This window comes from Echinops telfairi, unplaced genomic scaffold (assembly GCF_000313985.2).
Source record: "Echinops telfairi isolate 266 unplaced genomic scaffold, ASM31398v2 ScPeMD7_7458;HRSCAF=8496, whole genome shotgun sequence".
NCBI lineage: Eukaryota > Metazoa > Chordata > Mammalia > Afrosoricida > Tenrecidae > Echinops > Echinops telfairi.
The window spans coordinates 10476752-10497657 of NW_022111358.1; the positions used below are offsets into that span (position 1 = coordinate 10476752).

General features: G+C 54.9%; 2 protein-coding genes across 2 annotated transcripts in view; one reads left to right on the forward strand and one right to left on the reverse strand.

Moving 5' to 3' along the window:
- Positions 1-5755, forward strand: part of FNDC8 (fibronectin type III domain containing 8) — a 6532-nt gene extending 777 nt beyond the window's left edge. Inside the window, exons 2-4 of the mRNA XM_004706965.1 lie at positions 2341-2710; positions 4656-4892; positions 5603-5755. Of these exons, the coding sequence (XP_004707022.1) occupies positions 2341-2710; positions 4656-4892; positions 5603-5755 (760 nt within the window). The remainder of the gene's footprint in view (positions 1-2340; positions 2711-4655; positions 4893-5602) is intronic.
- Positions 5756-7277: 1522 nt separating this feature from the next.
- On the reverse strand, positions 7278-13685 carry NLE1 (notchless homolog 1). The gene is made up of 11 exons (XM_004707351.4): positions 12952-13685; positions 12326-12405; positions 11339-11415; positions 11106-11203; positions 10668-10860; positions 10151-10286; positions 9995-10041; positions 9110-9312; positions 8449-8608; positions 8258-8328; positions 7278-7593 (listed from the first exon to the last, which is right to left on the reverse strand). Exons 1-11 carry the CDS (start codon positions 13431-13433, stop codon positions 7581-7583), a joined length of 1560 nt encoding a protein of 519 aa, XP_004707408.2. The 5' UTR covers positions 13434-13685; the 3' UTR covers positions 7278-7580.
- Positions 13686-20906: the final 7221 nt, after the last annotated feature.

Here is a 20906-nt window from a genome sequence, read left to right on the forward strand (position 1 = left end):
GGAGGCTTTTTGGGGAAATGGTATTTCAGCTGAATTTCAAAAAAATGGAAGGCGTTCTCAAGTGAAGTGGAGGGTGGGGTGATTGGGCCCAAGAGGCCTGTTTGCTGAGTGTGTGGCCTGTACGGTGGCTTAAAGGGCTCCACACTTGGTATAATACCCTTCTCTTCCTTGAAATTCTCAAGTTTTTAAAAAAAGGGCCAAAAGAAAAGGGGGGGCCATGCGTTTTCATTTTGCATGGAGTCTCGCAGATTCTGTAGCTGGCCCTGCGTCTGTGAAAGAGTGAGGAGGGGTATCCGTTCCCTAAAGATCTGGTAAAGGTGCTGGGTGCTTAGAGGTCACATCATGGCACCCAAGGGAAAGCCTGAGCTCAAGGCCAAGTCATCTCTACTGCCCACTCAGTTCACTGGGGTGGGACAAGGTAATGCGCGGCAGAGAGCCTTGCCTTATTTGGAAATGAAGGCTCGCGCCATCGGTAAGGCTGTTAGGAGGGTCAGAAGGAGCCACCTCCGGTGGATTGCCCATGACCCACTGCCTTCCACACCCATTGCCTTCAGCACCAGCATTTCCAGTAAGTGGTTCCAATCGGAGATTCACTAGGACAATCAAGTAGGAATGACATCAGTGCCCAAACCTTCAGTCAACAAAAGATCTGTGCAGGGGGACCGTTGATTCCAAATGTCCACCATGGACAAATAGGGGGTAGGCTGAGCGAGATTTCTTAGGAGGAGATTGGTGGGGCCTACAGGACCCCCCATGAAGCCTGAGGCTGGCTGGAATCAGAGATCCAGGTGTAGCATAGTGGGGCCTGGCAAGGCAGCCAGAGAGATGGGGCAGAAGGAGCTGGAGGCCGATGGGCTCCACGTGGCTTGGGGAGAAGCCTAAAGGTCAGGACATCTGGGCCTAGTTCCAGTTCTTCCACCAGCTCCGGGACAAGGTTCTTGACCCTCCCTGGTCCTGCATGCTCTTCAAACTGTGGATGTTGACTCCTTCAAGGGGTCAAGAAATGACTTTAGGTTGTAGAGACCAGCACGATGAAAAGGAAATAGAACAGAAAATTCCCACACACATGACACATAGGTATTTGCAAAATGTTTGTGTTCGCTATCTATGTGTGTATGTTATATATACCCAATTATATATGATCCAACTATAAGTATATATCATATATGCGAGTCTACATTCTCAATGTAGGTACAGTTATACGAGTTTGTATATTAGGTTGCCACATAAAATGTCCTTTTCATTTTGGGTCAAGGTAGAAAGCGACCTAAACATCTAAGTAAACGAAATATTTTAATTTTAATACTCTTATGATTCTTAATAAGAAAATCTTAAGTTAAAAAAAAAGGTAGAAAGTGATTCAATCGCTCAACTTTTGGGGCTTTGCATTGGCAAAGCAAAATGTTTAGAGAGGGAATGTGTATGAGGTTTTTCTGTGATAGTAGAGAATCGAAAGCAATGCAAATATCTACGTGACGGGAAAACCATACAACAGTCAAAACGAATGAACCAGAGCTCCCTCTATCAATAAAGAGGGATCCAAGCTACATGGTGTTGAGTGACAGAGAAGCGAGTTGCAGAGGCTCTGCGCTGAATAACAGCATTTCCACAATGCTTGGCGACATGCAAAATAATACTAGGTCTTGCCTAGGGATAACATACAGATGTAACAAACCTATAGACGTATGTGGGGAATAATAAGCGCAAAACATTTGAATGGATTGTAATGTGCTCTCTGGGCAGGAGGACGAGAAACAGTGGGGAGAGAGACGTACATGGGCGCGGGGTGGGGTGGGGCTTTAACTAACCAATCTGGTTTTATTTCTTAAGCTGAATGGGGAGTGAATGGGAGTGAAATATATTATCTGTGATATCTTGGTAGATGTTTGAAGCGTTTCATAAATTCCAAATGAGCTTAACTGCTCGCATCCTAGAGGTCTCTCCACACCCCAGTGGGTCCCTGTGGGCATCTCCTGAGGCGTTTGCACCTCGCGTTAGAGGAGGGACTTAAAGCGTTTCGCCGAGGGAGGTTCTCAAATCCTGGTTTTCGGTGTATTTGCATTCGAGGTATCTTAGTATGCGATTACATGTGCAGCTTCCTCAGTCCCTTCCATCCCAAACCTATTGACCCCGAATCTCTGGGGGCCTGGGGACCAGGAATCTAATTTCGAGGAAGCACCTTGGTGGGGTTGAGGGACTGCTGCAGAGCAACAAAGCTGGTCTGAGCTAACCAGAAGCCGCTGGGGGTGCTGGGACGCCTTGGTGGTGGTGGTGGGGAGGGGGGCGGCGACCTCGTTCATCGGGCTAACCTGGCTCCCTTGTGTCCCTCTCCTGTTCCAGGAAGCCAGTGCCAGTGGAGGACTCGGAATGCAGCTCGGACGACACCAGCATCTCCCCCATCTCGTCGTCCTTGCTGAACCCCATCAAGCTGGCCGTCACCCAGCCCACCAGCAGCTTCTTTGCAGGCATGCTGGAGGGCGAGCTGAACCGACTTAGCCTGTCCTCGCTGACCAAGAAAGAAGACAAACGGGAGCTGGCTCTCTGCCCACACCAATCTCAGACCCAAGTGGCCCCGGGGGCCCTGCTGGACCTGGACAACCCGGAGGTGGACACGGACACCTCCTCCACCCCCTCGGAATCCACCGTGGTGGTGGAGGTTCCGGAGGCCCCCTTCATCTGTGAGCACACCGTCAGTGACTCCACAGCTGTGGTGGGTGTCCCTTGCTCGTGCACTCAGCGCCAGGGCCACCGCCTGGCGCTCTATGGGAAGGGCGAAGATGCCCCCCTGACTGCGTCTGAACCTCCACGGTCTAGTGAGCGGGCGAGGGCGGATCCAAAGGGCTCCGAGGCAGATAGAAAGGGCTTGGGGCTCCAGGGAAAGTTCAGGTCCAGGGTCAGCGGGAGCTCAGAGGCAAAGGAACGTGTGTCCCAGCTGCAGGACTCAGCTTGGTGGTGCCATTTGAGCTGGGAGGGCGGTTGGAGTAGAACGTGGTGAGATGGAGAGGGGAGGTTTCCTGTGGAGGCGCTAATGCCAGCAAGGGCTCCCTCGTGGGACCTACTCCAGTGCTGCTCACACCGTCACCTGGCCACAGATCACCTGAGCATCTTGCTAAAACCCACCTTCCTGGGAGGGCGCCTCCCCCGAGGTTCTGATTCCCAGAGATGAGGTGTTTGAGAGTGAGCACATTTCACCTGTGGTCCAGAGATGCTGGAGCTGTGGGTCCACGTTCCCCTTTGAGCAGCACTGTCTGGGATCAGAGAGCAGAGCTCCTCTGGGGGCTTTGCATGGAGCCCCTCCAATGTTGGGCTGCTCTCGATCGTTCAGTTTGCAATCGGGCTCCGTGGGAAGTGGAGATGTACTTGGAGCTGTAGCTGTAGGAGAACCCTGAGAGCCCCATTGTTGGGCAGTGTCTCTCTGAGCATGGTCAGTCCCTGGGATGTTTGCTCCCCGCTTTGGGGAGGGACAGGGATTCTCAGAGCATATGCCTCAGAACCATCCGAGAATCTTACTGAAGATGGAGCTGCCTCGGTGCCAGGCCCCACCTGTTGGGGAACCAGGCACCAGACCACCAGTGTCAGCATCGCACGGCAGCTTGTTGGAAAGACACATTTCCTGGCTCCCACCTGGGGCCTGCTGGATCAGCAACTGTGGGTGCCCGCAGCAACTTGTGTTTGAGCAATGCCCATAGTGTGAGCACCACGGGCCTAGATAGAAAAACGAGAAATAGGGGACCAGACACGAGACAGTGGGCCCAGGTGTTGGAAAAGCTCCATGAGATGCTTAGTCAGGTTTGGGCATGGGTTGGGCTGCTAACCCCAACATCAGCAGTTTAAAACCTCCAGGTGCTCCTCAGGAGAAAGACGAGGCTGTCTTAGGGACCCACAGGGGCCTTCTACCCTGTCCCAAAGGGTCACTATGAGTCAGAACCGACTCGATGCATTGAGCTTAGCGCAGAGGAGCCTTGGAGGTGCACTGGCTAGAGTGTGTGGCTGCTACCCCAAAGGCCAGCAGTTCAGAGCTGCCGATCAATTTAGCATGGAAGCAGCCAGCTTCTGTAGTAACAGCCCTGGAACAGCCCTACGAGGCAGTTCTGTCCTTTCCTGTCCAGTCAACGGACCTGACAGCAACAGAGTTGGTCTGGTTTAGCCGTGGTGCGGTGTAAAGGTTATTTTTGTTTTTGTTAATCATTTTATTGGGGGAAGGCTCTTACAAAGCTTGATAACCCCTCATTCGATTGTATTAAGCACACTTGTACATGTTACCTTCTTGTACGTATGCAGGTTATAGGTTTGGGAGCTGGTTTGAATCTTGGCGCTGCTCCTTAATTGCTGTGTGGCTGTGGGCAAATCACTTACCCTCTCTGAGCCTTTAACTTCATCTGCAATGAGTGAGGTGCCCAAGATGACCTCTCAACTGTAGACCCTAGCGAGCTGGACTGGGGGCTCACTACCCTAAGGTCGAAGGGCTGCCTGGGGAGAACACAGCACATCCTCTCGGGCAAGTGGGTCCACCCAGTGTTGGAGTGCCTGACCCCTCCCGCCAGACTTGCTTCAGCTCCAGCAGGGGCAGGGTGACAGTGGAGGCACCTTGAACTGGGGTGGGCAATGGGTTGGCCAGGCCAGACCTGAGAAAGCCTGGCGCTCTCTTCCCCTAGATCTCCTGGACCTATGCCTTGGGCAAGCAGCAGGTCAGTTTCTACCAGGTCCTGCTGCAGGAGGTGATCAAGATAAAGGACAATGAGCTGCCCAAGACCAAGAATCGCCCATGGATCTTCAACAAGATCTTGGGCACCACCGTCAAGCTAATGGAGTTGAAGCCTAACACCAGCTACTGCCTCACTGTCCGCGCAGCCAACACAGCTGGGGTGGGGAAGTGGTGCAGGCCTTACAAAGTGAGCCCCGGGAGAAGAGGGGGACAGGACGGAAGGGCGATTACCAGGGAGCTGGGGCTTGGGAGGTGGGGGACACCCCTAAGCCCTCACTAGCTAGCTTTCCTCCTTGAGTGAGGGGTGGGGTGGGGCAACTCAATTCTAGGCTTTCTACAGGGAGGTTTAAGGATCAACCCAGGACCCACTAGGAACATAGCATCATTATGTCTAGCTTCCAGAGCCCGCCCTTTCTGGGATTCTACACCTCGGTACCAATAATCCTGTGTAGACCAGGATGCCAAGAGCATCGAGGGAGACGGGGGAGATAAGAGGCTAAAGGCGGAAGAAGGGAACAGCCCAGTCTAGGTGTGGGGTGGGCACAGGGGGCAAGAGGCCTGAGTTCAGATAGTGTGGACCCTTCACAGCTGGCAGGAGAGGCATCCGTTTGAATCCTTCCTCCTTTAATGAACGGGAGAAAGACTGTGCTTTCTGCATCCCTAAGCAGTTATAGCCTCAGAAACCCAGAGTCACCAAGAGTCGGCACTGACTCCAGGGCAGTGAGTCCTTCACCGATCACCCGGTTGTGAGCAAGTCAGACACCTTTCCGGGACCTGTTTTCTGTGTCGATGAATGAGTTGGAAGCGGCTATCCAAGATCCCATTTAGCAGACAAGCCAAAGTGAGCCAGGTGCAGGTCTGGGAAGAGAGTCTCAGGATGTTCTGGTTCTGTTTCAGTTTGCAACTGTGGCCTCGGACTTGAACAGCTTCCCAGAAAACAACCCCATCCAGATCACCGTGCAGCGCCGGGAGCCACAGCGGAAAACTGTGACCGTCGGGCACAATGAGCTGCGGAAGCTGGAGGATCTTGAATACCTATTTCCCTACTAAGAGAGAGGGCCCAGGAAGCCCTCTGGTTATCTTCAGTTCTGGCCCAGGACCCTCAGGAACCAGAACCACGATGCGTACCATCAGCGCCATGTGTCACTCGAGGGAACCACTGCTTAGCCTGCCAGCCCAGGTCCAGGCAGCAGGGGTGCTGCCCCTCCATCCCTGGGCCAGGGCCAAGGCCAGTGGGAAGCTCTGCTCACCTGGGGGCATCTCAGGCTAGCCAGGTCCAATCACTGCCCATAGCTGTCAGTCTCCCTGTTTCCCCTCTTCCAGGTTCCTCGTTAAAGAACTGCAGGTCACCCAGTACCCCCTGAATTTTGCTTCATTCTGTGAAGTCTTACTTGGGCCCGACACTGCCACCCCTCTTCCTCCTGCTGCCAGAACCGTGTCCAGGTAGGTGGGAAGGTGGGAAACCAGAGCGGCCAGCAGGCAGATGCTGTCAAAACCAGCTAGCCAGCCCTGCCAATATCACTCTTTCCCCTCTGAGACGTACACTGACACACAAAGACTGAAACACCCGCCCACTGGGGCAATCGGCAATGCTGGGCGGCGTGCAGACTACAGTGCAGCAAACGAGAACATGGTCAAGTAGACAAGGTCAGGGGCTGCTCCTAGCTTAGTCTCACTGGGCGTGGCCACAACCAGTCACCCTTGATTCAATCTCAACTCAAGGCCACTCCGTTGAGTGTCAGACGGCACATCTGTGCTTTAGGGATTTGGGGGAAATCATTTAAGCCATGGGAGATGAGACGGGCCTGCCCTAAGCAGCCTCACCACTCTTGGTCCCCTCGTCCAGGCTCCTCCCGGGAATTGTTTAAGGTAGAAACCCAAGAACTACAGCAGTGAGGTGATCCATAAACCCGAGCCCTGATGGGCTGGGTGACAATCAGATTTCAGAACTGCCGGGGTGCCGGACCGTTCAGGCAAGGGTGGTTTGGAAGTCCAACCTGATGACGGGAGGAGCTCGTGGGGACAGGGAGCACAGAGGGTGAGAACTTAGCCAAGGGTCTGAGGCTGTCCTGGTGAGGGTCCCAGGGAGGCAGAACCACCTTTGCACAGCACACATACACACACCACCTAGTCCCACAGGCAGCGCGGCCCCCACTATCAGTTGTCCAGACCTTTCCATCCTGAGGGCCCAGCACAGGGCGCAGTGCCCTGCAGGGGCTGGATGGAGGGAGCAGGTGCCGCACCACCCAACAGAACTCGGTGAGACCGAGACCATGTGTAGCTGCGCCCTTCAGTCCAGAGGTCTGTGGCAAGTGACGGGAGCTTTCTAATGCTAACTCCAGCTAGTGAGAAGAGGCGCGGGTGACTACACAGGATCTCACGGCTGTAGATGACCCCCGTAGCCAATGCACTCCAGCCAGCTCCTCTTGGTTCATCTGGTGGACTGTGTGGCAGTACACCCTCCAGGTCATGGTCAGTGTGGTGGCAGTGTAGCCCAGTGCAGAGGGGGCTAAACAGATTCAGCACAACCCTCAGTTAAGCCCTGGGATTCAGGACAGTTATAACCAGAATATACAAAATATAAATTATTTATTTCGTCCAGAATCTGGGCTCCACCGCTAAAGCACTCGTGAGAAAGGAGGTCCAGCCAGCCATGCTGCCAGCGCCTCCTGCCCACCACCAGCGGTACTGCAGGTGATGGTGGGAGCTGAGCTCAGTGACAAACTCCCAGGGCTCTGGGCAGTCCAGGCTGGGCGCTGTGGGTGTCCGTCCCCACTGGGGCTTGTCCGGAACAGCAGGGCACCTCGTTCTCTCGGGGACAAAGGCGTATGAACAGCCAGGGTAGGCAGGTGCAGGTCAGAGGAACTGTTGGGCTTCATCGCCTCCATCTGGAGAAGGGCAGAGATTCAGGATGGGGACACGCCCCTCCCAAAGAGAAAGGGGAGCTGCCAAATAATCCCAGGAGCCCTCTGCAGAGGGGTCCATGGGTCCCCTCACATCCAGCAAGATCCTGACCACCCAAACTCAGGCTGCACAGTTATTGCCCGCCTTAGCTAGGACCCCGGAAGCCCACCACGGCCATCCAGGGACAGTGGCTAGCCCTTCCAGGTAGGTCCACACAACTTCAGTCCCAAAGTGCATGCCCCCTCCCACTGTGGATCCCCCAACAGTCTGCTGAGCTTTGACAACTCCCAAGAAGCAGGTTCACTAACCACGCTCCCCAATATTGTACAGAGAAGTATAACCAACATCCAAACTCGAGTTGACAAAGAACGACAGCCAGTCTGTGCAAGTCCTGGTCTCCCTGCCCATCGCCCAAGTACTGGCGGGGGTCTTGCATAGACCTGTAGTCCGCCCCCAACCCAGGCCACCTAGCTGCCTACGGATAGAATTGCTCCACCCCTGCCTCAGGCCAGTCTGGGCACCACAGTCCCCCAGGATGCTGTGACGGAAGGAAGAGGGGGCAAGACCAACCAACTCCAGGGCAGGAGAGCCCAGCACCCCCCTCCCTGCCCACAGTCCCACCCCCACTCCTACTGTCACCCCACTCACATCCGGAGGCACTTGTCCTTCCCACCACTGGCTACTCTCTGGCCATCTGGACTCCAGTCAACAGCGTAGACCTAAACCAACGACAAGGAGGGGACAGGGTCAGGGGAGAGGGCAGGAGGCAGGCCAGGCTTCTGACCAGTGCCATCCCTGCTCCTCCACCCCCCCACCCTGGGGAGCCAGGACATACGTACCTCATCGGCATGGCCAGGCAGGTCTGTGGCCAACTTCTGGGCCTTCACATCCCATACCTTGAGTGTGCTGTCACTGCTGCCACTGACCAAGAGCCGGCTGTCAGCCGACCACGCAATCTGGTACACGGCAGCCACATGGCCCCGCAGGGAAGCCAGGTACCTGAGCCAGGGAAGAGGAAGGCGGCAGTGTGAGCTCCAAATGCGATCCAGGGGTCCCCCAGCCCAGCGCAGTGGCTCTCAACCTTGGCTGCATGTGACACTGTCCAAGATCTCAGGCCTGGCTCTGACCCCAGACCAACTCCAATATGGCTGGGGGCCCCTGGCCGGCCTCCATGTCCGTAACTGCAGGACATCGTGTCTGGATCAAATAAGGAACTGCGTTCCCATCTCAAAGGGCTGCTGAATGAAGATACGATACCCGACACACACCTGGTGGGCCCTCAAAAACCAGCGCCCCTCAGGTCTAGTCGGGGATCCGGCCCAGACCTTTGCCTCACCGCAGCCTAACCACGCCCCAGTGCATGTGTCCTCGTCACGGCAGTGCCTCCCACGCTCTGGTGGGGACCTGTTACAAGGCAGGCTCAGACTGGGCTAGGCTGGCCCGAGGGAAGGGAGCTCAGAAGGTCCAAGGCCCCCACCCTGACCCCCGGCCCCCACTCACTTGCCAGTCCGGCCGTCCCACAGCTTGATGGACTTGTCGAAGGAGGCGCTGGCGACGAGGCGGGAGTCGGGCGAGAAGAGGACCTGGTTGATGAGGGCCTGGTGTCCCGTCATCCGCGCGAGGGGCTTCTTGTCCTCTGCTGGGGACCACAGGAAGAGGGTGAAGTCGTCTGAGCCAGACACCAGCCTCTCGGGGCCCTGGCCCTGGGGAGGCAGAAAGCATGCTGGCTGAGATGTGGCCTCCGAGGGGGGCCTGGTCCCAGGAGCAAAGGCACATCCCTTCCCGACCAGCACCAGGGCCCGGCAGGTGCGGCGCAGCTCTAGGCAGCCTTGGGGAGCCCCTCTGGTGACTGGGTGGGGCTATATAAACAAGGTGGTTGTAGCCCACCCAAAGGACTGGACAGCTTGCTGCTACAGGGCACAGCACCCTGCTGGGGAGGGGGGACCACGGAAAGAAGGGGTCAGTTTTGCTATCCTGCTGGGCCCAAAGAGACACATGGTAGGGAGAAGCTGTCTCCCAGACAGTGGTGGGAAGGGCCCAGCAGTAGCAAGCGGCCTGAGACACTAGGAACCAGGAGGCTGGCTTGCCGATTGATCCCTGGAGCCGAGAGCTGCCAGGGCGGCCCTGTGTACACACACTGCATCCAGGTGTCTATCTAAACTCTCTGGCAGGACCCGAGACACTGGCAGTGCCGGCTGCCTCCAGGGGAATGGGCTGTCTGTGGGACAGAAGGAAAGACTGTCCACTTTTTTGTATCCTTTGAACCTTAGGCCAGAAGGGGCGGGGTGTGTGTGTCAGTTCTGAGTGTCTGCCTGTCGTGAGTGCTACGGGGGCCAGCTGAGACCCAGGCCCAGCCAGGGAGGCCCGAGGCCAGCACATACGCACCCGCACGAGGTTGTAGCGGCCCAGGGCCCGCTCTTTCAGCTCCTGCACTGTGTCCAGGGACCGGAGGGGGGAGACGGAGATAAGGAACAAGGCGCATGAGAACAGCCACCACCAGTGGCCCTCCTCCCCAAGCCACCCCGCCCGCAGCTCACTCACAGGACCCCCGTAGGTCTTGGGCGTTAACTGTGGCCTCAGCAGGCTCAAAGGCCCCAGTGCGCAGAGCATAGTCAGTGCTGAGGGCCATGGTGTTCACCCAGTGGCCGTGGCCTTGCAGCGTCCGGCAGAGCACACCCTGGAGTAGCGAGAGAGAGGTGAGCCAGGCAGTGTCTGTCACACACACACACACACACACACACACACACACACACACCACCCCCTGGGACATGGGGCTGGTCTAGCTCCACCGCTCGTCACTGCGATCTGAATCAGACCACACACTAGCCCCGAGTCTCCTCCTCTGTAAACCACGGGCCCACAGATGAGTGTCTGGCCACGCCAGCACAGAGGGCTGCGTCCAGACACAAGCCGGTAAAGAACTGGCTTTCCCCTCGGCAGGACCCCCAGACCCCTTCCCCCCCCCCAGCCTGGAGCACGCCCATGGACATGCAGTCTGGGAGCAGCCCAGGACAGCCATTCCCCAGCCTGGCTCCCGGACCCCCCCCCTGGCTCTTACATCGCGAGCTCGCCAGACTTTGATGGTTCGGTCCTGAGAGGCAGAGTAGAGAAGCCCGTCCCCTCCCCACCGCAGGCAGGTCACCGACTGGGTGTGCCCGGTGAGGATGTGCTCACAGCGGCCCCCGGTTGTGTCCCACACCCGCACGCTGCCATCCTTGGAGCTGCTGGCCAAGTAGCGGCACTCGGGGTTCCTAGTGGGGAGCAGGGAGATGGGGCCTCACTTCTGAGCCGGCAACGCCTGCCCCCTTTCCTGTGGCTCGTCCCTTCCCAGCTCAGAGGCTGTGCCCACCAGAGCCTCCTAACCCAAGACCTGGGGCTCTCCTCTGCCAGCAGCAATACAGACAGTCCCCACTGCCGGCCACTCTGGCTCGGGCAAGGGGGTGGCAGCAGTGGACCCCGCACACGGCCCCCGCCCCAGCCCTAACGGCTCCCATACACGTGGAGGGGCTCCCAGCACAGGCCCGTGATCCACTTGCTGTGGCCGGCGAGGGGCCTGCCCTCCTGCTTCCCTGTGCTCGGGTCCCAGAGGAGAATCTGCAGAAGAGAAAACACAGGACGGGCCTTCCAATGCTTCCCTCACCCACCCCCACCCCCTGGAGCCCACTGGAAGTGACCCCCCCAGCAAAGGAGGTCCCCAGCCCTTGTCTAGTTGCCCAGGACACCGTCTACCTGGCCATTCTTGCAGCCGGAGGCCAGCTTCTTGCCGTCTGGGGACCAGGAGATGCTAAGGACCCAGTGTCTGTGTCCTGAGAGGCGGGGTAGGGGAGAGGAAGGAGGGACCACACCTGTCATTAGTTAGCCCCAGCCTGGGCAGTGGCCTGACCCTGAGGGTGCCACATGATGACCGGGTAAATAACCATGTGAAGGATACGACCAACAGTGGACTCACACAGCGACGTTCACAGGATGGCTCGGGACAGACAGACGCGTTGTTCTGTCACACTTGGCCCGGAGAGAACCCAGTCCACGTGCTCAGAGGTTTGCCCCTGCAGCACAGGTAACACCACCTTCCCAGAAGCTCGCGTGAGCCTGGGCCAATCTTTCCACGCACATCCTCCCGGGCCCTTCTCACAACAGCTCAAAGGAGTCGAGCCAAACAGGGATGTTCGATCGTCCCAGGCTCCGCCCAGGGCAAGGGATGTGTGTCCTGCACACGGCCACCCAGTTAGTCCATGCTCCACAGCAGCTATGCCAACGGTGGTCCCAGGAGCAGGAGCATCACTGGGAATTTGTGAGAAACTCAAACTCCCAGGCCCCACCCAGACCTCAAGCAGAACGCAAGCTCACTGCCATGGGGTGGTAGCTCCTCTCTGGGGGAGCACCCAGCCTGGTCCAACATAACAAGCCCCGCCCACCAGTGATTCCGACTGCATCAAAACATTGGGAGACCAGGATGGAGCCTGAGATTCCCTGGCTCTTTAAGAGCCAGCTTCTCCCCACCCACCCCTTCCACGACTGACCCCTCCTGGGCAGTGTGTAAATGTGGCTAAGCTCCAGGGTGCAGCCCAGTCAGGATGGGACCCACAGGAGAAGCTGGCATGGACCAGAGAGTATGGGGCTGGACTGTGCTGTGGGCCACCTCAATAACGACATCGCTGGGCGCATTAGCACCCATCACTGTGCAAAACCCCCCTCCCTGGCCAGCTGCGTACTGACCCCTGCACATGAAGTGTGGCGTCTCGGTGCTGAGGTCCCAGAAGCGCACGGTGGTGTCTCCGGAGCCGCTGGCCAAGTACCTGGGGGAGAGGGGCTGCTTGGTAGCTGCAGTGGTGGGCAGGGTGGGCCGGGTGGCCCATCCCCCCAACTTGACCCCTGTGCAATCTCCTGCCCATTTGCTTGTCTACTGAAAATAGAAGCCGGGACTGGACTTTGACCTCCCCCTGGCCCCAGGAGGCTGTTCCTCGCCTCTTCTTTCCTAAGGGAGAGGGCAGGGTTAGAGGAAGCTTCGAAAGCGTCTCCGTATCCTCAGGGTTTCCCACATGCTGAAGGAACTCGGGAAGATTACATGACTCGATCGCACAGCTGTGAATGGGCCGAGCCAAGTGTGTAGCCCAGATCTCCTGACATCAAGTCGAGGTCAGAGCCCAGATCAGAAGTCCTTGGCCTTTGAGGAAGACACTTCCCTGGTCACAGGGAAGCCACCCACTCAAGGCTGAAGCCCATGGCCCTGCTCTTGTGGTCCAGCTCCGGCACTGATGAGCCTCCCTCCCCACCTGCGCCAGAGCTGTATCCGCCCCCCCCACCACCTCCTTGCTTCCCCCCAACGCCAAGGCTGTCCTTACTTCCCCGTGGGGCTGAAAGCCACAGAAATGACCGCCTCGCTGTGACCCTCCAAGGAGCTGGTGCAGCGGGTCACAGCGCGAACCCTGAAGACAGCCTGGGGCTGATAGATGATGTCCAGGACTTTCTCGGTCTCCAGAGCCTGGGATTCCAGCGTCTTCCCCAGGGAGGAGACAATCTCCGCATCTTGGATGTAAAAAGCCAGCGGCAGGGGGTCCTCCTGGAGGGCGAAGGGCGGTTCTGCCAATAAGGGCTGTGAGGGGCAGCCTTCCATCCAGGAGGCTGCCCATGGAGCTGCGGGAAGGTACAACTTCCTTCTCTTTCTCACTCTGCATGGGCCCCCCTCCTCAAGGGGGACCTTGAGAACAACCATGGGACACATTTGTAGCTCGATGCAAGCAGACATTGATATTCCCACTGGAGAGAGGAAATCACCAACCCAATGTCCAATTGCTAATGCTAAGGGGCTCAGGCTGTTCGGCATTCAGGAACGAATAAGAAATGTCTGGGATTCGTGTGAGTATACAGCACTAAGGCACTGCTTCTCAAAGCGCCATACTACGCTATATCATACGTAAGCATCATCAGAAATCTGGTAAGAAATGCAAGCCCCCTGGCTCACCCCCAGTATCTGGTTCATAAGTCTGGGGTGGGGGTCCTGGAGCCATACTTGTAACAAGCATTCCCACCCTCTAAGTCAGGGGCAGGAACATCTGGCCCACAGGCTCTATACAAAACAACAACAAAACACCCTAAATTCACTGCCATCGAGTCAATCCTGATGCATAATGACCTTATAGGACAGGGTAGAATTGCCCCTGGGAGTTTCCAAGCCTGTAGCTCTTCACGAGAATAGAAAACCTCATCTTTCTCCCAAGGGGTGGCTGGTGGTTTCGAACTGCTGACCTTGCAGCAAGGCCACGTAAGGCCCGTGAAATCATCAATCGCAGCTAATATCACACACCTCACCAAAGAGAAGCAGTTCCAGCCATCACATAGGGAGTGAGTTAATTACAGATTTGACCAAATATGACAGGCTAAGTGGATAATTCTGCATGGAAAACAGGTCCACTAGCCTGCTTAAAGGATCTAAGGGCAGCATGCGGAGATGAGAAATGCTGGTTCAGAGGGTGGGCTTTGAGTCCCACAGATTTGGATTCTAATGCTAGATCCACCACCTACTGAGCCTGCGCAGGGGCTGCCAGGCCCATGTCAAGTCCGTCTGGCTGGCTGTCATCTTTTCAGAAGCACTAAATTGACCAAGCTTTTCTTCAAACTTGCCACTGGGTGGGTGGGTTCAAACCGCCAACCTTTAGGGTTAGCAGTTAGTACAAATCATTCACACACACACACACACACACACCACCCGGGACCTTCCCTGTCCTGTGTAACATCTTGGAAGTGGTTTTACCCTTCCAGGCCACGCTGTAACCGGATAAATGAATGTGGCCCAGGAACGATGGCGAGAGGATTCAGTGATAATGCTGATAATGCACTCGATGTACGTCGACTTTTACTTAAGTGTGTAAAGCGCTTTCATCGATTACACCTTCCGACTGGGTGGGAAGCACCTCCCAGGGCGCACCCTGGGGAGTCGTGGCCCGGGGGGGCCTGGAACGCCAGCCCTCCGGTCCCGGGAACCTTTGCTCTGGGGGCGGCCCGATCCGGGCGTGGAGGAGGAGATGCGGCCCCAGCCTCACCCGCCACTCACCTGGGCCAGCAGCGCGTTGCACACGAGCTGCAGCTTGTCCGGGGTGATGTCCACCGGCACGTCGAACGGGGCGCCCAGCAGCTGCCCGCCCTCATCCTGGAACTGTACCAGCAGCCGCTGCACGTCGTGCGCCGCCGCCGCGTCCTGTAGACACGGGGGGCGAGGGTCAGCACGCCGCCAGGAGCGCAGGGGAGGCCCCCCGCCGCCCTCTCTCCTCCGAGACCCCGAACCCCAGCTCTCAGCGGCTGGACCCCCGCCCCCAGCCACGCACACCCACCACCGCCGCCGCCGCCATCGTGCGTCCCCACGTGGAGGGAAAAGGTTCCGGCAGGACAGAGCGCCACCTCCGTGGAAGGGAGGGGAACGCAACCGCCGACATTGCCCCCTGGTGGTACGGAGGGCAGATGTCGGGCCGCCCTGGCCCTAGAGATTTGGAAGCGGGGCAAGGTGGGGCTGGAGGGTGTCTCACCTCCCCAGCCTCCCTCTGGATAGGGCCGCCTCCCCACCTGATCCTTCCTAGTAGTGCTGGAGGGTACAAACTTTTTGACTCTTCAAAACAGAGATTCTTGCCCCATTTTGCAGATGCGGAAACCTAGGTTCTGAGAGTTTGGATGTTTTCCTCCCAAATGAGAGATAGAACAATGCTTGAAACATGGCTATCATCATCATCATCATCATCATCATCATCATCATCATCATCATCATCATCATCATCACCACTGCTTTACCGTGTTAATAACTGTAGCAATGCTTTGCCCTTGTATGTATCAAGGGTTAACTGACTTTTCCCGTTTCAAAAATAATAATAACTCTGCCCTCCACAGAATGGTCTCTGGCCTTGTACCCCTATCTCGTTTGTGGGGAAACTGCTTTCTGGAGCCCAGCCTGTTCTGGAATCGGAAGGGGCCTGCATAGCTAGGGTTCTAGAAGCATAACCCTCTGAAGGGAGATTTACAGAACCAGAGATGATTGAGTGGAGGGCAGACATTATTAGTTTTTAATGCATCAGATCAGTTAACATTTGATGAGTATACAAGCAGACCATTTCTACAGTTGCCAGCATTACAAATCGAAAATAATGCTGATGGCAGCAACGCTGCAGGCGCTGTTCTGCGTGCTTCATGTTCAACTCAAAAATGCCCTGCCATCGAGTCAATGCCGACGCATGGGGACCCTATAGGACAGAGAAGAACTGTCCCTGGGGGGTTCCGAGACTGTCCATCCTTATGGGAGTAGAGAGTCTCCTTTTTCTACTGCAGATCGGCTGGCGGTTTCCAGCTGCTGCCGGTGCAGTTAGCAGCCCAGCACGTAGCACAGGTGCCACTTCTTTCAGTCCTCACAATGAGCCCACAAGGCCCATTTTACAGACAAGGAGCCGGAGCCGAAAGCAAGGAACATGCGCTCCCTCACAAGAGCCTCTGCCTCTTCCTGGGATCGTATTCTGGATCCTCCTCTTTCGTGCCTCACATCAGCCACGTCAGGTCAATCCTGCCTCCCTGACACAATCACATGGAGGGCTTGTTCACAAGCTGTGGTCCGGTCAATGTCATTTCCTGGTTGGCCAATACAACAGCCTCCACAGCCTCTCCCTATTTCCATTCCTGCCGCCCCCAAACTAGTCTCCACACCGCAGCTGGAGTGAAATTTTCAAGATGAAATTCACTTTGAAACTCTCCTTTATTTCTTTTTTTAAAAATCATTTTACTGGGGGCTCGTACAACTTTTATCACAATCCATCCATCCATCCATTGTGTCAAGCACACTTGTGCATTATTTGTTGCCATCATTATTCTCAAAACATTCTCTTTCCACTTGAGCTCTTGATATTAGCTCCTCATTTTCCCCCTCCCTCCCCGCCCCACCTCCTTCACGAACCCTTGATAATTTATAAATTATTATTATTTTGTCATGTCTTACACTGGCCGACGTATCTCCCTTCACCACTTTTCTGTTGTCTGTCCCCCAGGGAGGGGGTTATATGTAGATCCTTGTGATCAGTTTCCCCTTTCTACCCCACCTTCCCACCACCCTCCCGGTATCACCACTCTCACCACTGGTCCTAAAGGGATCATCTGTCCTGGATTCCCTGTGTTTCCAATTTTTATCTGTACCACTGTACATCCTCTGGTGTAGCAAGATTTGTAAGGTAGAATTGAGATCATGATAGTAGAGGAGAGGAAGCATTAAAGAACTAGAGGAAACTAGTTTTATGTTTCATCATTGCTATACTGCACCTTGACTGGCTCATCTCCTCTCTGAGACCCTTCTGTAAGGGGATGCCCAGTTGCCCACAGATGGGCTTTGGGTCGCCACTCCGCACTGCCCCTCATTCACAATGATATGATTTTTTTGTTCTTTGATGCCTGATACCTGATCCCATCAACACTTTGTGATCACACAGGCTGGTGTGCTTCTTCCATGTGGGCTTTGTTGCTTCTCAGCTAGTTGGCCACTTGTTTATCTTCAAGCCTTTAAGACCCCAGATGCTATACCTTTCAATAGCCGGGCACCTTCAGCTTTCTTCACCACATTTGCTTATGCACCCATTTGTCTTCAGCCCTCAAGTCGGGAAGGTGAGCATCATGGAATGCCAGTTTAATAGAACAAAGTGTTCTTGCATTGAGGGAGTACTTGGACACTCTCCTTTCTAAAGCCTCCCCTTTACATGCAGGGAAAACCCAAACTCTTTATAATGGCCTCTGACTTTCTGACCTCTCCAGCCACCTTCCTCTCTGCCCTGTCCTGCCTCCATGCTTTGCACGTTGATTTGTTTTCTTTTTCTGGAACGGGTTTCCATTCTTCAGGTCTTGCCTTCAATATTCATTCATCCAGTCAACGAGTTTACAGTGAGCACTGGCTCTCAACAGGAACCTGCCTTGGGAGCTCAGTCTCTTGCCAGGCACCTGTGCTGGACGCTCTAGGCTCTTTGCTCACTGGATCATTCGCTCTCAGAGAGATATGCAGCAGTCTGCTTCCATGAGGATAGACAGCCTTGGGGGCCATGAGACAGCTCCGCTCCGTCCTGCAGGGTCACCACGAGTTGGGATTAACTTGATGGCACTAGGTTTGGTTTCGGGATTCGCTTTCTCAAGGAAGCAGCTCTGAAATGAGCGCGTGTTTCCCTGTTAGGTGTTCCCAAGCATCCTGGTACTATTCATCACACTCGGAAACCACAGATCCACGAACTGATCTCATCTAGTCCTTCAGCATATCCTGAACACAAGTGTTCTCTGCTTCCATTCTCATGTACAGTTCTTGGTACATAAAGAACCAAAACCCATTGCCATCGGGTCCGTTCTAACTCACAGTGACCCTATAGAACAGGGTAGAACTGCCTTGTAGGGATCCTGAGGCTGTAAGTCTCCATGAGAGCAGACGGCCTTATCTTTTTCTCACCAGGCAGCTGGTGAGCTATGATCAGTTAATATGGCCCTTCTAGTCATAGTTCCTTATGGGATGTATTAAAATTTTGAGCTACATACATGTGGCTATGATGCCATACATGTGGCTATGAACTTAGAGAGCGTGAAGCAAGCCACACCCTTTGTCTACTTAGAGGCATCTTTCTCAAATTCAATGCTATTGAATTCTACTACATAGGGACCCCACGGAACAGGGTAGAACTGCCCCTGTGAGTTTCTGGGACAGTAACTCTTTACAGGAGTAGAAAGCTCCATCTTTCTTCCTTGGTGCAATTGCTGGTTTCAAACTGCTGACCTAGTGATCAGCAATCCAACTGGTAATTAAGCCACCAGGGCTGCTGGAGTAGGGACTACTTCTTAGAGGGAATTGAGTCCCAGGGAAGGTAGCCGACTTACCCAAAGGCCTACAACTGGGCAATGGCAGCCAAGCAGCCCAGCCCAAGGTCAGTCCCCTTAACCCCTGCATCACACTGTCCTCTGGTCAGAAGAACACAGGCCACGTAGGTTCAAGTCCTGAGTGAAGAATAAGGGTAAAACTGCCCATGTTGGTTTCTCAGACTGTAACTCTATGGGAGTAGAAAGCCTCATTGTTCTCCCTCTGGGCAGCTGGTGGTTTCAAACTACTGACCTTGTGGTTAACAGCCAGCCACTGTCACCAAGGCTCCTTTAAATGCTACGATACCAAAGGGTGTGACTTAAGACACCATCTTTCCTTTTCCTTGGGGGTGAGATCTGTTAAAAGGCAATCACATTTCCATCAAAGCCGGTTTCCGGTGTCTAAGACCTGGCTGGGACACAGTGAGAAACTGCAGGACCCTTTGGGAGAGCCCGTCCAAAATCTCTGTCTGAAGTGGGGCAGGCGGCTGAGGCCAGATGTACCAGGGCCTGTGGCCTGACACTCAGAGGCACAGCACAGAGGCTATGGGGCCCCTTCTCCTCCTCTGGCCCAGACAATGGGACTGTGGGACAGAGCAGTAGGCAGGCTGGCTTCCTGGCCCATGGAGGCAAAGGCCAAGGGACCACAGGGCTGAGAGACCGAGGCCTGGAGAGAGACGTGGCTGCTGGCTGAAGAGAGGTGCTGCTGTGGACCAGGGACCGTCTCCTTACTGTTTGCTGGTCCTGACTTGTGGTCACTTAGTAACGTCCCGAATAAGCACCCATCATCATGAGTATTGTCTGTGAATTCTCTGTCTCCATTGCAATGATCAAGCCCGGCATAGAAGTCGAGCGCTGTGGGTGGAATGGGTGCTGTCAGAGTAGGTAAGGCAGGACAGACGGGGTGTGTGTGTGTGTGTGTGTGTGTGTGTGTGTGTGTGTGTGAAGGCATGTCTGACCTCTGCCTCAGAGCCAAAGGGAAGCCAGAGGAGGTCAGAGATGAAGTCCTGGTCTTGGGGTTTGTTCGCAGCCCAGCCTCAGCCACAGCACCACCGGGGCTCCTTATGGGTGCAAGAAATGCTTGCACAACGCTCGATCCCACCAGAATTCAAGATGTAGAGTGAAAACCCATTGCTGCTCCCAATCCGTTTGCAGAGGTCCCACATGGATCAAGCTCTGGTGAATCCCCTCTGACGTAGCTGAGGGATGTGAATAGCCTGACAGACAGAGAGTGTTGTACACTGGATTATGGAAGATGTCATTCGATTAAAATGCAGCACCTGATCATTTTGATCTCCCTTTGGACCCAGTTTTTGTCCTAGTTTTTAATATTCCCAGCTTTTTTCTTGATGGAAGATCCCCCCCTCTGGTTTATCTTGATAGTGTTGTTGGTGTTTGGGGGTATATTTTCCAGAATATGAAATCCAGGAGGGGTCCATCTATGGAGGCGGTAACTGGAGTCATGGTTTCTTGGGGGTGTGGCAGGGGAGGTGGGAGAGGAGTAGGGAGCTAGGAACGCGCACAAGAAGGAAGGAAGTGTGCCGGAACTGACCGCAGGGACGGTTGTGCAACTCTTTTTAATGCAGTGGGACTACAGGGGTGTATGAGAGGTGAATTAGACCTCAATAAAACTATTTGTAAAAAACCACCAACCATTGCCTCTGATTCGATGACTCTACAGGGTTTCCAGGGTTGTCAATTTACATGAAACAGAGTGAGGGCCACAGATTTCTCATATGGAGCACCTGGTGGGTTTGAACTTCCCACCTCTCTGTTAGCAGCCAAGCGCTTAGCTGCTGTCCAACCTCTCACTCATTCACTGCCTCGAGTCCAGGCTGGCTCACAGCGACCCCATAGGACAGGGTAGAACTGCCCCTGTGAGTTTCCGAGGGTGTAACTCTTTATTCTTCTGTAATTCTTTTCCCTTGGAGCTGGCTGGTGGTTGAGAACTGCTGACCTTGCAGTTATAAGCCTAATGCCTAACTACTACACCAACAGGCCTCCCACTGCCCCAACAAACCTCCTTAATCTAGGAGTATTTTAATTTAAAGTCACAGACGTGCGGTTCTCTGCCAATGACAGAATTCCTTATCATATTATCTCATTGCTACAGAGAGCCTTACCCTCAAAAGGACCTGAGGCTTGGGGACACCATTAAGGTGGTCAGCTCATCCATCCATCCATCCATCCATCCATCCATCCATCCATCCATCCATCCACCCATTCACTTATTCATTCATGGAACACATGTCAAGGTTGCCTTTTGTTCAACAGGGCAGAAGAACGTGTCCAAGGCCATAGGGCATCCAGAGTCACGAAGCTGGGGTAGGTGACTTCAACGGATGCATTTTCCTTTAGGTCTATCCCAGCCCTGGTGCAGGAAGCTTGCAGCTACAGAATCGATGTACTTAAATTGTGGTGCTGGCGAGGAATATTGAAAGTACCATTG